This window comes from Schistocerca gregaria, chromosome 1 (genome assembly GCF_023897955.1).
Source record: "Schistocerca gregaria isolate iqSchGreg1 chromosome 1, iqSchGreg1.2, whole genome shotgun sequence".
NCBI classification, from domain to species: domain Eukaryota; kingdom Metazoa; phylum Arthropoda; class Insecta; order Orthoptera; family Acrididae; genus Schistocerca; species Schistocerca gregaria.
The window spans coordinates 314286278-314303344 of record NC_064920.1 but is presented as its reverse complement, the minus strand read 5'-3'; the positions used below and the strand labels follow the sequence as shown (position 1 = coordinate 314303344).

At 42.8% G+C, this 17067-nt stretch overlaps 1 protein-coding gene across 1 annotated transcript in view; it reads left to right on the top strand.

Moving 5' to 3' along the window:
- LOC126343224 (uncharacterized) overlaps positions 1–3759 on the top strand; it is a 103024-nt gene extending 99265 nt beyond the window's left edge. Inside the window, exon 9 of the mRNA XM_050001921.1 lies at positions 1322–3759. Within this exon, the coding sequence (XP_049857878.1) occupies positions 1322–1548 (227 nt within the window). The 3' untranslated portion in view covers positions 1549–3759. The remainder of the gene's footprint in view (positions 1–1321) is intronic.
- The last annotated feature ends 13308 nt before the right edge of the window (positions 3760–17067 follow it).

Here is a 17067-nt window from a genome sequence, read left to right as displayed (position 1 = left end):
ACGTAGTGCTTATGGAATATCATCTCAGTTATGTGACTGGATTTGTGATTTCCTGTCAGAGAGGTCACAGATCGTAGTAATTGACGGAAAGTCATCGAGTAAAACAGAAGTGTTTTCTGGCATTCCCAAAGCTAGTGTTATATGCCCTTTGCTGCTCCTTACCTATATAAACCATTTTGGAGACAATGACCGGCCGGTGTGGCCATGCGGTTCTAGCTTCAGTCTGGAACCGCATAACCGCTGCGGTCGCAGGTTCGAATCCTGCCTGGGGCATGGATGTGTGTGATGTCCTTAGGTTGGTTACGTTCAAGTAGTTCAGGGACTGATGACCACAGACGTTAAGTCCTATCGTGCTGGGAGCCATTTTTTGGAGACAATCTGAGCACCAGTCTTCGGTTGTTTGCAGATGACGCTGTCGTTTATCGACTAATAAAGTCATCAGAAGACCAAACCAAACTGCAAAACGATTTAGAAAAGATGTCTCAATGGTGCGAAAAGTGGCTGTTGACCCTAAATAACGAAAAATGTGAGGTCATCCACGTGAGTGCTATAAGGAACTCGTTAAACTTCGGTTTCACGAGAAATCAGTCTAATCTAAAAGCCGTAAATTCAACTAAATACCTAGGTATTACAATTACGAACAACTGAAATTGGAAAGAACACATAGAAAATGTTGTGGGGAAAGGCTAACCAAAGACTGCGTTTTATTGGCAAGACACTTAGAAAATGTAACAGAACTGCTAAGGAGACTGCCTACACTATGCTTTCCCTCCTCTTTTAGAATACTGCTGCGCAGTGTGGGATCCTTACCAGATATGACTTGCGGAATGCATCGAAAAATTCCAAAGAAAGGCAGTACGTTCTGTATTATCGCGAAATATGGAAGAGTGTGTCACAGAAATGATACAGGATTTGGGATAGAAATCATTAAAACAAAGGCGTTTTTCGTTGCGACGAAATCTTTCACTAAATTCCAATCACCAACTTTCTCTTCCGAATGCGAAAATATATTGTTGGCACCGACCTACGTAGCGAGGAACGGTCGCCACGATAAATCAGAGCTCCTACGGACAGATACGGGTGTTCATTTTTCCGCGCGCTATACGAGATTGGAATAAAAGAGAATTGTGAAGGTGGTTCGATGAACCCTCTGCCAGGCACTTAAATGTGATTTGCAGAGTACCCATGTAGATGTCGATGTCCTGTAGATGACTTCAGCGCTCGCGAAAACTCCCGTAGTGGTGCTAATGTTGTGTTATTGATGCTGTGTAGCACAGTGCGGTGACGCACGCGACTGAGCGGCGGTCGTCACTTGTTGCAGGCCTGGAGTTCTACCTGCTGCACATGGTATACAGCTACAACCGCTACATGCACGACGAGGCGCCGAAGGTGCAGTACTACGACCCACAGGTGGCAGCCGCCCGCGAGGTGGAGCTGGCTCGCCTCGGCTACCGCGAGGTGCACATCCTGGGCATCCCCATCACAGCGCCCATCACCCCCACCGAAGAGCCCAGCTGGCGGCGGGGCTCGCAAGTGACGTTCGTCTGAACACACGTCCTACTTCCCGCAAGATCTCGCCAGTCTGCTGCCACAACGCACGAGCTGTTTAGACCTCCCGCAGAGACTGTATCTGATTATGAATCACAATTTTTGGTCTTAAGTTCTGCATTTCTTCCCCACTTTCACTGAGGGTGGATATGTTCCCAGCGAATCGTATCACTAATATCCTTTCACCCTGAGTCTGAATCCCACTCCTGACCTTTCCTTTTTCCTTCAACGTACAGACTGAACCTGTCTAATCCGAGCGCTTCGTTCCTCGTCTTCTATTTCTCTTTTTTCACCACAGTTCTCGTACATATTATGTATTAGCCGTTTTTCCCTGTAGCCTACACCTGATTCCCTGATAATATCAATTTACCTGCCATATGTGCTACCAGGCCACGAAAACTTTGCTGCAAATCAACTTTCAGTTTCTACCCTCCCTCCCACACACGAAGAGATCTCTCTCTTCCACTTACGTTTTAGAGACGGCGTCTCGAGACTTACAGAGAACAATGTGCAGCAATGTGCAATGTGAGACTGAAGGTGAGACCACCCCTTAAAAAAATATTTAAAAAACAGAGAGAGAAAGAGCGAGAGAGAGAGACAGAGACTCTCCTGTTTCGGTAAAATTTTGCCTTTTACCAAAAACAAATATAGCAGGTTTGGAGGCAGAATGAGTCTCCATCAAATTGCTAGACTTGAGAAATGAGTTCGAATTTTGACTGAATATATTCAATGGTTCTCCAATGAGAGCAGACTTCACCATCGTACGGAGTAACTTCCGAAAAGGAAATGACGTTGTGCGTCATCTGGATATTGTTTCTCCTAGTTCGAAATAGTTGTAATCTTCCTGCAATCTCCAGAGGTTTATACTCTATCGAAAGTAAAGTAATACGAGTAAAAGTATCCATAAAAGTAGTTCAGATTCCTATGTCAGTATGTGTGTAATCTTTCAACCCATTTATGAGGGCACAGTTCATGTATTCTATAATTGTCAATATTTCTCATTCATTCGACATTTGTATCCTCAGAAAAAAGAAAACTTATATCTGGACTTTCCCGACTGATACTGACTTCGAAGCTGCACTTCAAAACTGTAACCTCCTCTCTCCTGTACCAGTTAACCTACTACAGCTCCACACATCGATTTACCAGAAATTTTAATATGACTATCAACCTGTGCTGTTATTTTATGTCTACGATATGCGTTCTTACTGTTAACAGAGATAAACAAAGCAGAGAGAATATACAGAAAGAAATACGTAAGGCACTGGCAAATGAAGCGATCACTGTGCCTTTAGGTGTTTCTTCAGTCGTTCAGAAAGTGGACTCGGGCTCCCAGTTCAGCTTCGAAATACAGCTCTTTAAAAAGAACTGACAACGCATTCCACCGCATTGATATTAATGTCGTTAATACTTTTTTTAAATTCCGTATACTAAAATAACAAAAGAATTGTATTAAACATTACTCAATTACATATTAAGTATTTTATTATATATTAATTATTTTATTGAGATGCTTTTAGTGATTTACTATTGTATAATTGTATGTTAATTGAAAATTGGCTTACTTCTTCTCTTATAAGTATGCATCCTGTATCTTCACTTTATAATAATATGTTCCCATCACATTTAAAGAATTTATGACGCATTACGCCGGTCATACACATTTTATTCGCTACTGGTTCGAGCCAACACATTCTTACTTCGTATAACAGGAGAGAGTAACATCAACCGGTAATGCAGAGGGCTCGTCTTCGATTCTCACTATCTGTCTCCAAATTACCTGTATCAGAATTGTGATGGCTCGAGAAGTAATATTTATGTTGAACTTCCTGGCAGATTAAAACTGTGTGCTCAACCGGCACACAGTTGTAATATGCCGGGAAGTTCCATATCAGCGCACACTCCGCTGCAGAGTGAAAATCTCATTCTGGAAACATCCCTCAGGCAGTGGCTAAGCCATGTCTCCACAATATCCTTTCTTTCAGGAGTTCTGCAAGGTTCGCAGGAGAGCTTCTGTAAAGTTTGGAAGATAGGAGACGAGGTACTGCTGTGAGGACGGGGCGTGAGTCGTGCTTGGGTAGCTCAGATGGTAGAGCATTTGCCCCCGAAAGGCAAAGGTCCCGAGTTCGTGTCTCGGACCGGCACACAGTTTTAATTTGCCAGGAAGTTTCATATCAGTGCACACTCCGCTGCAGAGTGAAAACCTCATTTTGAATATTTATGTTGTTTCGTGAGTTGAAACGTGATCATTAGACTACCAAAGCTAGCTGCGTCTCATGACAAAAAGTTAATAAGATAGTTAATTTCTACATTATGAATTACACTGCCAACCTTTAAATTTACAAAATACAACTGTTAGGCCCCGTTCGGACATCATATCCCGTCTTAGATTTCACGCTTATCGTAATATTTTTCTGAGGAATGTAATACTGTTTCTCTTAAACTGTAAATTTCTCACGGTCAGAGATAGGGAGTTAAGTATAAATTCGAGTCAGCTTGGTCAGTTATTGATAAGTCAATTCAAGAATACCGTCTTCCACTTCTCGAGACGAAGAAACACATTTCTTGCAATCAAGAACATTGTAGTTCATGCCTGTGTTAGCGTTGAGAGTTTGAGACGGACGAAAGTATATACCATTATTACTATTAATTAAAAAATAATATTATCTAACATCATACTAATACCACAGATTATAATAACAAGATACAATACTATGTTTAACCTTGATTTCACAGCTTTCCTACACTAACACTAACATTACATTTGTAAGTGTCAGGATTAACTAACATCACGTATTATTTTATACTAGATTGTGCCCTTTTTTCCTTACAGAATGCATAAATTTAACATCTTGACTGTATTTACACTACTGTTCTGTTGCATCACTTCTGTTTACGGCTTCGTTAATGTTTACTTATGAATTATTTGCAAGTTACCAATAAAACAAAAACTTACCTAAAGAATTTATGGGTGCTGCAGTATCAAACCTAAGCGTCGTAGTACATATCTCAGAAGATTTTACAGCCATTACTTACTGCTGTGCCTCTCGTAATAAGGAGATAGCGAAGAAACCTAACTGATAGACGCTAACAGAAGATGTGTGCCTCACCGGGCATCTTCAGTCGCCCATTTGCTGAATTTCAGATACCGTTTTTAATTAGTTTCTTAAATGAATTGATTTTGTATGAATAAGGAATGAAAAGGCATAATAAGATAGTACAGTTCACAAACAGGGATCCGCCCTAATTAATTAAGCCAGCACGACTTCCATCTTCCGTGCGAGTAGATGGTGCAACCTTCTCCGTCTTATAGTGAAAAGAGTGATTTTTTTTAGTCAAAATGTTCTTATGTCTTAGCGTAACCCACTTTTAGCCTACTGCACTTTTTCGGAAGTTTCTGCAGTGAGTAAATTACATTCCTATAACACGCTTCTAGAAAATCTGTACAACACCCGCAGCTGCTACGTAGCGCCTTCGTAGCACTGAAAACATTTTCCAGCAGCTGAATTCTTTACTCAAGGGGATAGATGAAAGACAGAGAGAACGAGAAGATAAGGACTTTTGCGACGAGTTTCGTGCACCTGACGATAAATGGTTGTTTTCTTCTCAGTATGTTCGTCCAATCAACCCGAATTATGTATTCGTCAGATATATAACGATTAATGTTAGAGTTTTAATAATCAACTCCAAAAAATATACATAACTAATTTTTTCTTTGTCTGTAGTTCTAGTGCACGCTGAAATCCATCTGCCATAGGACTGCAGCACGCTTCTTGAGGTGCGAAAACAAAACGAGGTAGCCAAATCATAATGTGCAATAATCCTTTTTCGGCATTTGAAATTGAATGACGCTGCAACAATCCACGCTTCGTTGGTGCAAGGGTAAGTTCAGATGTCCCTTCACGTGATGCTGTTGTTAGAAGGCGTAGGCGATTCGGTAGTGATTAGACAAGTCCAAATGACGAAAAAAAATATGGTTGACCATCACTCACAATGCGACTAAATGCCAATGGGACTTTGTAAGCTTTTATATTTATGGTATGTGAAGTTCAGAACGCAAATATCTACACCACTGGCCGTTAAAATTGCTACACCATAAAGAAATGCAGATGATAAACGGGTATTCATTGGACAAATATATTATACTAGAACTGAATTGTGATTACATTTTCACGCAATTTGGGTGCATAGATCCTGAGGAATCAGTATCCAGAACAACCACCTCTGGCCGTAATAACGGCCTTGATATGCCTGGGCATTCAGTCAAACAGAGCTTGGATGGCTTGTACAGGTACAGCTGCCCATACAGCTCCAACACGATACCACAGCTCATCAATAGCAGTGACTGGCGTATTGTGACGAACCAGTTTCTCGGCCACCATTGACCAGACGTTTTCAATTGGTGAGATATCTGGAGAATTTGCTGGCCAGGGCAGCAGTCGAACATTTTTTGTATCCAGAAAGGCCCGTACAAGACCTGCAACATGCGGTCGTGCATTATCCTGCTGAAATGTAGGGTTTCGCAGGGATCGATTGAAGGGTAGAACCACGGGTCGTAACACATCTGAAATGTAAGGTCCACTGTTCAAAGTGCCGTCAATGCGAACACGAGGGTTGGCCGAGACGTGTACCCAATGGTACCCCATTCCATCACGCCGGATGATACGCCAGTATGGCGATGGCGAATACACACTTCCAATGTGCATTCACCGCACTGTCGCCAAACACGGATGCGACCATCCGAAAAAATGACGTTTTGCCGTTCGTCTACCCAGGTTCATCGTTGAGTACACCATCGCAGGCGCTCCTGTCTGTGATGCAGCGCCAAGGGTAACGGCAGCAATGGTCGCCGAGCTGATAGTCCATGCTGCTACAAACGTCGTCGAACTGCTCGCGCAGATGGTTCTTGTCTTGCAAAGGTCCCCATCTGTTGACTCAGGGATCGAGACGTGGCTGTACAATTCGTTACAGCCATGCGGATAAGATGTCTGTCATCTCGACTGCTAGTGATACGAGGCCATTGGGATGCAGCACGGCGTTCTGTATTACCCTCCTAAACCCAGCGATTCCATATTCTGCTAACAGTGATTGGATCTCGACCAACGCGAGCAGCAATGACGCGATAAAATGAACCGCAATCGCGATCGGCTACAAACCGACCTTTATCAAAGTTGGGCACGTGATGGTAAGCATTTCTCCTCCTTACACGAGGCATCACAACAACGCTTCATCAGGCAATGCCGGTCAACTGGTATTTGTGTATGAGAAATCGGTTGGAAAATTTCCTCATGTCAGCACGTTCTAGGTGTCGCCACCGGCGCCAACCTTGTGTGAATTCTCTGAAAAGCTAATCGTTTGCATATCACAGCATCTTCTTCCTGTCGGTTAAATATCGCGTCTGTAGAACGTCACCTTCGTGGTGTAGGATTTTTAATGGGCAGTAGTGTACCTATTAGCAAAAGTTGTTAGATACAAGTCCAAATGATTCTCCAGAACATATATTTTGAAGTTTCTAAGTTTTCCGAGTGTCTTTAGTACTCTGAGATAAGGTTGATTTTTTTCGACAAGCAGTGTGGCTATGTGATATGGTGCTCGTCTGCCACGTGGTCGCTCTGGGATGCTTCCCAGGTGATACAAATGTTTGAGCATAAGTGTAAGTTCTACGAGCATTGCCGGCCGCGGTGGTCTCGCGGTTCTAGGCGCGCAGTCCGGAACCGTGCGACTGCTACGGTCGCAGGTTCGAATCCTGCCTTGGGCATGGATGTGTGTGATGTCCTTAGGTTAGTTAGGTTTAAGTAGTTCTAAGTTCTAGGGGACTGATGACCACAACAGTTGAGTCCCATTGTGCTCAGAGCCATTTGAGCCATTTTCTACGAGCATTCCATGAAGCGTAAAATAGATGGTAAAAAATTAGCAGCCCTCCATACTAGTAATAGCTGATTCGAGTCTCCTTTCGATTAATTACTTTATTCGTCTTTTTCACGTTCATTTCAATCTAAATATAAAAGTGGTCAAATATATGATTGTTGACATATAAAAAATGCACGTCTTCTTATTTATATTACATATCAGACACAACAATCGTGTTGTAGTTGCAAATATTAATTCTTAATTACAAACTTTTTATAGAAGATGCTTAATTAAGTTTGTTTCAACAAAAGAAAAATGACAAATAAATATTTTTCATCATTATGGATTTAAGTCTTATGAAATGCACATAGAACATGCATCTTCTTTTAAAAATTTACCATGACCGCGAATCGAACCAGAGCCGCCCATTTGGTGGGCAAGTACTCCATCAAAGCACCATACTGCTTGTTGGAAAAAAATCGATCTTACTTTAAGGATTAACGACACTCAGAAAAACTTCAAAGTAGATTTTCTCGAGAAGTTTTGGCAGTTGTACTTAATTGCTTTTCTAGATTGATACTATACTTGATTTCTGAACTCGACGTACTATAAACATACGAAAACTACAAAAGTCCGATTGCCGTGTGGTTTCTTCGTCAGTGAGGAACCGAGTATCGCAAGAGAAGTAAAAGATCTGGTGCTCTATGACAGGCATACCACAGTCTAGGTGATAGTGTAAAGGCTGAAAATTAGTCATGGATCAGTTTTCAACACCTTATGTCAACATGACAAAGTTTGTCGCCCGCTGGGTTACACGACTGCTCTCTCCCATTCGGAAAGCCTACCGTGTCAGGCCAGCCGAAACTTCTTTAGCCACGAAACCGTCTTCAGGCGAGGTGCTGCTGACTCTTCTTTGGGGCTTTCAGGGCGTGGCTACGCTCGTAAAGAGCAAACCGGCAACTGGGCGGTATTACCGGAGTCTCCTGATAAGTTTTAACACGAAGCAGCGCTGGAAGCTGTCCAAAACGAGTCTTTCTGATGCCAGCTCATTCTCTGCAGGACTCGGTACGGTCGCAAGAAGACTGGGCTTCAGACATACACGGCCTTCAAACTTCAAGTGGCGTCAAGAAACAGCTCGCTAGAGGGCATGGTGGAGGTCTGTTATCTTTTCCGATGAAAGCTGGTTCTGCCTCTATGCAGTGATGGCAGTGTGTTGGTTAGAAGGAGGCTAAGTAACAACCTGCAACAGACTTGTCTGCATGCTACACACGCTATAACTACACATGGAGTTACACCATATAATCAAAACTATCCGGACACCTGGCTGAAAATGACTTAGCAGTTCGTGGCACCCTCCATCGGTAATGCTGTAATTCAATATGATGTTAGTCCACCCTTAGCCTTGATGACAGCTTCCACTTCGCAGACGTACCTTCAATCAGTTTCTGGAAGGGTTTTTGAGAAATGGCAGCCCATTCTTCACGGAGTGCTGCACTGAGGACAGTTATCGATGACGGCCGGTAAGGCGTGGCACAAAGTCGGCGTTCCAGAGCATCCCAAAGGTGTTCATGTCGTGTACTATGAACGGACAGGTATCGTGTTGAAGGATGCAATCGCCATCCCCGAATTGCTCTTCAACAGTTGGAAGCAAGAAGGTGCTTAAACACCAAAGTAAGCCTGTGCTGTGATAGTTCCACGCAAAACAACAAGGATAACAAGCCCCCTCCACGAGGAACACGACTACGCCATAACACTACCGCCTCCGAATTTTACTGTTGGCACTACACAAGCTGGCAGATGACGTTCGCCGGGCATTCGCCTCACCCACACCCTGCCATTGGATCGCAACATTGTGTACCGTGATTCGTCACTACACATAAAGTTTTTACGCTGTTCAATCGTCCAATGTTTACGCTCCTTACACCAAGCAAGGTGTTGTTTGGCACTTACCGGCGTTAAGTGTGGCTTATGGGCAGCCGCTCGACCATGAAATCCAAGTTTTCTCACCTCCCGCCTAATTGTCATAGTAGCTGCAGTGGATCCTGATGAAGTCTAGACTGCGTGATGGTCTGGATAGATGTCTGCCTATCACACATTAAGACCCTCTTCAACTGTCGACGGTCGCTGTCAGTCAACAGACGAGATCGGCCTGTACAGTTTCACTTCACTATCACATCGGAAACAGTGGAACTAGGAATGTTTAGAGTGTGGAAATCTAACGTACAGACGTATGACACAAGTGAGACGCCATCACCTGACCACGTTCGAAATCCGTGAATTCCGCGGAGTGCTATATTCTGCTCTCTCACGATGTCTAATGACTACTGAGGTCTCTCAAATGGAGTACCTGGCAGTAGATGGCAGCACAATGCAGCTAATATGTAAAACGTATCTTTTTGGGGGTGTCCGGATACTTTTGATCACACAGTGTATGATACGGGGAGCGATACCGTTTGACGGCAGGAGCACTCCCGTGGTTATGCCACGCACTCTGAACGCAAATTTGTACATCATTCTGGCGATTTGATTTGCTGGCAATCATGAGCAGAATTCAATGGAATGTGTTTTCAACAGGATAACGCTCGTTCAGATACCGCTTTTGTAACCCAACATACTCTACAGAGAGTTGAACTATTACCTTGGTCTGCTCAGTCACCAGATCTCTCTTTAGTAATTGCGGGACATCATCGGACGACAACTCCAGCCTGATCCACAAACAGCATTAACCGTCCCTATATCGACCGACCAAGTGTAACGGGCATCATACGATTTTTTTTCCGTGAATGTATTTACAATCAATTTTTATACGAGGCCCTGATCATGTGCAAGTTCTCAGCATTTTCTATGTGACTCAACTGTTAGCGGTTGGAACCTTCCATCCTCTTAAATAAACCTACTTGCCCGCGCTCGTTCGTATTCTGTGGAAATATTTGCACCTGGCTTATACAGCTTTGGTAGCTCAATTAGCAGTACATTTACATCTACATTTATACTCTGCAAGCCACCCAACGGTGTGTGGCGGAGGTCACTTTACGTGCCACTGTCATTACCTCCCTTTCCTGTTGCAGTCGCGTATGGGTCGCGGGAAGAACGACTGCCGGAAAGCCTCCGTACGCGCTCGAATCGCTAATTTTGCACTCGTGACCTTCTCGGGAGGTATAAGTAGGGGGAAGCAATATATTCGATACCTCATCCACAAACGCTCCCTCTCGAAACCTGGACAGCAAGCTACACCGCGATGCAGAGCGCCTCTCTTGTAGAGTCTGCCACTTGAGTTTGCTAACATCTCCGTCACGTTATCACGCTTACCAAATAAACCTGTGACGAAACACGCCACTCTTCTTTGGATCTTCTCTATCTCCTCTGTCAACCCGACCTGGTACGGATCCCATACTGGTCAGCAATACTGAAGTATAGGTCGAACGAGTGTTTTGTATGCCACCTCCTTTGTTGATGGACTACATTTTCTAAGGACTCTCCCAATGAATCTTAACCTGGCACCCGCCTTACCAACAATTAATTTTGTTTGATCATTCCACTTAAAATCGATCCTTACGCATACTCCCAGATATTTTACAGAAGTAACTGCTACCAGTGTTTGTTCCGCTATCATATAATCATACAATAAAGGATCCTTCTTTCTATGTATTCGCAATACATTACATTTGTCTATGTTAAGGGTCAGTTGCCACTCCCGGCACTAAGTGCCTATCCGCTGCAGATGTTCCTGCATTTCGCTGCAATTTTCTAATGCTGCAACTTCTCTGTATACTACAGCATCACGCGCGAAAAGCGGCATGGAACTTCCGACACTATGTACTAGGTCATTTATACATATTGTGAAAATCAATAGTCCCATAATCTTCCCCTGTGGCACACCAGAGGTTACTTTAACGTCTGTAGACGTCTCTCCATTGACAACAACATGCTGTGTTCTGTTTGCTAAAAAGTCTTCAATCCAGCCACACAGCTGGTCTGATATTCCGTTGGCTCTTACTTTCTTTATCAGGCGATAATGCGGAACTGTATCCAACGCCTTCCGTGTCTTTTTAAGATTAGTGCTATTCCACCGAGCGTGCTGAGGTCGGCACTCTAGGCAGTAGGTCGCGGAGGTAGGTATGCACTATCACTCATACTTTAACCTTCTGGGAACACAAGTGTTTCTAATAAATCCTGCTCTGAATACTTCCTCCAAAATGTTTGGTTTGTAAAACGTTCCAAAACTTTCCGATAATTTCTTTAATGCAATTACACACTAGGCCAGCGAATGCCAACGAATACCTGGCCATGGACTCGGCAGAAAGTAGGTCATCACCGCTTTGGCTTTCGGCCTCTCACGCTCACCAAACCAAGGGGTTAGAGACAAGGGATTCGGCCATATTGAACCGCAGTTGAATCAGATTACGTGTCGAGATTGCTTCCGTTTTGTTATTCTTATAAAGCGTCGAGTCAGTTGTAATTTCGGCGGCCGATATTATGAGCGAAGAAGAGAATTCAGCAGTCGTAGCATGTGCAGCATTAATTTTACACGTAACGTGTATCCGCAGGACATGTGGCCTGTAGTTGAAGAAGTGTCATGATGATCTCTCCATTGGCAAAAGATTCCGGAATAGTCCCCAATTCGGATCTCCGCGAGGGGACTGCCAAGGGGGAGGTTACCATGAGAAAAAGATTGAATAATCAACGAAAGGTAAATGTTCTACGAGTCGGGGCGTGGATTGTCAGAAGCTTGGACGTGGTAGGGAAACTAGAAAATCTGAAAAGGGAAATGCAAAGGCTCTATCTAGATATAGTAGGGGTCAGTGAAGTGAAGTGGAAGGAAGGCAAGGATTTCTTGTCAGATGAGTATCGGGTAATATCAACAGCAGCAAAATGGTATAACAGGTGTAGGATTCGTTATGAATAGGAAGGCAGGGCAGAGGGTCTGTTACTGTGAACAGTTCAGTGACCGGGTTGTTCTAATCAGAATCGACAACAGACCAACACCGACAACGATAGTTCAGGTATACATGCCGACGTCGCAAACTGAAGATGAACAGATAGAGAAAGTGTATGAGGATATTGAAAGGGTAATGCAGTATGTAAAGGTGGACGAAAATCTAATAGTCATGGCCGACTGGAATGCAGTTGTAGGGGAATGAGTAGAAGAAAAGGTTACAGGAGAATATGGGCTTGGGACAAGGAATGAAAGAGGAGAAAGACTAATTGAGTTCTGTAACAAGTTTCAGCTAGTAATAGCGAATACCCTGGCAAGAATCACAAGAGGAGGAGGTATACTTGGAAAAGGCCGGGAGATACGGGAAGATTTCAATTAGATTACATCATGGTCAGACAGAGATTTCGAAATCAGATACTGGATTGTAAGGCGTACCCAGGAGCAGATACAGACTCAGATCACAATATAGTAGTGATGAAGAGTAGGCTGAAGTTCAAGACATTAGTCAGGAAGAATCAATACGCTAAGAAGTGGGATACGGAAGTTCTGAGGAATGACGAGATACGTTTGAAGTTCTCTAACGCTATAGATACAACAATAGGGAATAGCGCAGTAGGCAACACAGTTGAAGAGGAATGGACGTCTCTAAAAAGGGCCATCACAGAAGTTGGGAAGGAAAACGTAGGTACAAGGAAGGTAGCTGCGAAGAAACCATGGGTAACAGAAAAAATACTTTAGTTGATTGATGAAAGGAGGAAGTACAAACATGTTCCGGGAAAATCAGGAATACAGAAATACAAGTCGCTGAGGAATGAAGTAAATAGGAAGTGCAGGGAAGCTAAGACGAAATGGCTGCAGAAAAAATGTGAACATTAGCAGCAACGGTGGTAACATTAAGAGTGCAACGGGAATTCCACTGTTAAATGCAGAGGAGAGAGCAGATAGGTGGAAAGAATACATTGAAAGCCTGTATGAGGGTGAAGATTTGTCTGATGTGATAGAAGAAGAAACAGTCGATTTAGAAGAGATAGGGGATCCAGTATTAGAATCGGAATTTAAAAGAGCTTTGGAGGACTTACGTTCAAATAAGGCAGAAGGGATAGATAACATTCCATCAAAATTTCTAAAATCATTAAGGGAAGTGGCAACAAAACGACTATTCACTTTGGTGTGTATAATATATGAGTCTGGCGACATACCATCTGACTTTCGGAAAAGCATCATCCACACAATTCCAAAGACGGCAAGAACTGACAAGTGCGAGAATTATCGCACAATCAGCTTAACAGCTCATGCATCGAAGCTGCTTACAAGAATAATATACAGAAGAATGGAAAAGAAAATTGAGAATGCGCTAGGTGACGATCAGTTTGGCGTTAAGGAAAGTAAAGGCACGAGAGAGGCAATTCTGACGTTACGGCTAGTAATGGATGCAAGACTAAATAAAAATCAAGACTCGTTCATAGGATTTGTCGACCTGGAAAAAGCGTTCGACAATATAAAATGGTGCAAGCTGTTCGAGACTCTGAAAAAAGTAGGGGTAAGCTATAGGGAGAGACGGGTCATATACAATATGTACAACAACCAAGAGGGAATAATAAGAGTGGACGATCAAGAACGAAGTGCTCGTATTAAGAAGGGAGTGAGACAAGGCTGTAGCCTTTCGCCCCTACTCTTCAATCTGTACATCGAGGAAGCAATGATGGAAATAAAAGAAAGGTTCAGGAGTGGAATTAAAATACAAGGTGAAAGGATATCAATGATACGATTCGCTGATGACATTGCTATCCTGAGTGAAAGTGAAGAAGAATTAAATGATCTGCTGAACGGAATGAACAGTCTAATGAGTACACAGTATGGTTTGAGAGTAAATCGGAGAAAGACGAAGGTAATGAGAAGTAGTAGAAATGAGAACAGCGAGAAACTTAACATCAGGATTGATGGTCACGAAGTCAATGAAGTTAAGGAATTCTGCTACGTAGGCAGTAAAATAACCAATGAGGGACGGAGCAAGGAGGACATCAAAAGCAGACTCGGTATGGCAAAAAAGGCATTTCTGGCCAAGAGAAGTCTACTAATATCAAATACCGGCCTTAATATGTGGACGAAAAGTCTGAGGATGTACGTCTGGAGTACAGCATTCTATGGTAGTGAAACATGGACTGTGGGAAAACCGGAACAGAAGAGAATCGAAGCATTTGAGATGTGGTGCCATAGACGAATGTTGAAAATTATGTGGACTTATAAGGTAAGGAATGAGGAGGTTCTACGGAGGATCGGAGAGGAAAGGAATCTGTGGAAAACACTGATAAGGAGAAGAGACAGGATGATAGGACATCTGCTAAGACATGTGGGAATGACTTCCATGGTACTAGAGGGAACTGTAGAGTGCAAAAACTGTAGAGGAAGACAGAGATTGGAATACGTCAAGCAAATAATTGAGGACGTAGGTTGCAAGTGCTACTCTGAGATGAAGAGGTTAGCACAGGGGAGGAATTCGTGGCGGGCCGCGTCAAACCAGTCAGTAGACTGATGACAAAAAAAAAAACTCATCATCGGAGAAAAAAGAACGACTCTGGTAGACGTTCTCTATTTCGAAAAGTAGGGAGCAGTTGGTGTGGCAAAATTAATGTCTGACCTCAAAGCTGAACTGAAATTTTTCATAATTTTTCTTGAATGAAAACTACAGACTTCGGACTTTGATGGAATCGTGTAGGCTATAGAATTTTTAAAGATGACATTTCTTTCAGGAGATCTGTACATGCAGCAGAAAGGTTAATGGTCACTCTGAGTTATTTAGCCACAGAAGATTTAGATGCTAGCTTGATATATAGCTTTAACATATCAAAACAGGGCAACTGCAGGATTGTACCTGAAATCAAATCATGTGGATTTGTAGGTTTCATTTGTTTACGTCTCTTTGTCCTTCATAGAGAAGAGATGCTAATAAAGGCAGCATTTTATTTTCTGCAGCATGGGCATTACTTCCCAACTGCTCATTTATTTCCACCCAGATAGTTCATCTTTCCAATTTCTTCTTATAATCGCAGTTCGTTGGATCCCATAAACATTCCAGTCCAGGATAATGCTATATATCATCTTTGATGCTGTCGACATACTATAGTTTTTTTTTTTTTTTTTTTTTTTAGTACACACCAGCTCAACAGACAGCAAATAGCAAATGAACGAACGACCATTAAACACGATCTCTTCACTAGGAGACAGGTTGCAAGACCAATCCAGTGCCAACGCTTTTCTGTTACCGACGATAGTTTGAACCGCAACCAAGACCACCCGCTTCATTGCCTACAGTTTGCCAGCCGTACACACTAAGCATATCTCTGCCAACAAATCGGTTTGTTCTCGTTCATTGGCCTTCGTTGGCCTAGTCTGTACGCACCTTTAGAAGAACACAAAGCTTTTCTGATGCAATTAGTGTTTTATTTGGCAGCACCGTACAAGTTCCTATCATTAACAGCAAATACCTGTCATACTTTACAAAACGCCACACAGCGGATCATTTCAAACTACAATTTTATCTCCAACAGACGACAACCGTCATAATACTGGAAATAATTACGTGATGTATCAAATGGTTGAATAGAGACAAAACACATAGGGAACCAAGGACCTGCCTAACGTGCTGCTTACAGAGCGGGAAGGCGTGCCGGTCCCCGCTACGAAACCGCCCGGTGGATTAGTGTCGAGGTCCGGTGTGCCGGTCAGCCTGTGGATGGTTTTTAAGGCGGTTTTCCATCTGCCTCGGTGAATGCGGGCTGGCTACCCTTATTCCGCCTCACTGTGTCGGCGATTGCTGCGCAAACACTGTCTCCACGTACGCGTACACCATAATTACTCTACCACGCAAACATTTGCGGTTACACTCGTCTGGTATGAGGCGCTCCCGGAGGATGGAGGGGGGGGGGGGAGGGGGGCAGAATGTCCCGTTGCGGAGTTGCGAGCCACTAACAGCTACGGCAGGACGAAGACTCTCCACCGTTTCTAGGTTGCCGGTTCAATATACAAGGTACCTGTCTGGTTGATATTACTCTAACGATCGTTTAGTCATTCTGTATCTTGTGGTTAGACGCTGATAATGAATAACATTAATTATTCAGATTTTAATACGTAAATGGGGCAACATTAACAATGTTCTCCGAGAGGCCTAACTGTTTATTACGATAGGAGACAGTATAAGAGAGCATTTTCTATGTGCGCCATTCGTGAGTGGAACGACGAAGGCCGGATCAGTTAGTGGTACTCGAAGTATCCTTGCGGTGTACTGATGAAGATGTAGATCTAACCACTTTATTATTTGTCTTATTTTCCATCAAAAGAATCACAATACATAATCAATTTAATAAAAGGCTGTACCATATAGATAATTTTTCAAAATGTTGCATTTGACTCAAAGTACAATGTGGTCCTGTACCATGAGCCCACAAGCCACAGCTTAAAATAAGTTTATTAAGTCATATATTATGAACAAATTTTGTTGAACATAAGCATAGGGGTAACAAACCGAATATACAAATAAACACGCATAAAAGTAATTTTTCTGGTTAACAAACTAGGCCTAAGAGTTCATGTTATTAAACATTTAAAAGTAACATATTACTTGTATTCTTAAGAACAGGAAAACTTACCTTCGGGTGAAAAAAACAGTGATGTATGTAGGAAATTAAAATATTTGCTCCTTTATTTTGTAACAACAACAGCCAACACTTATACCA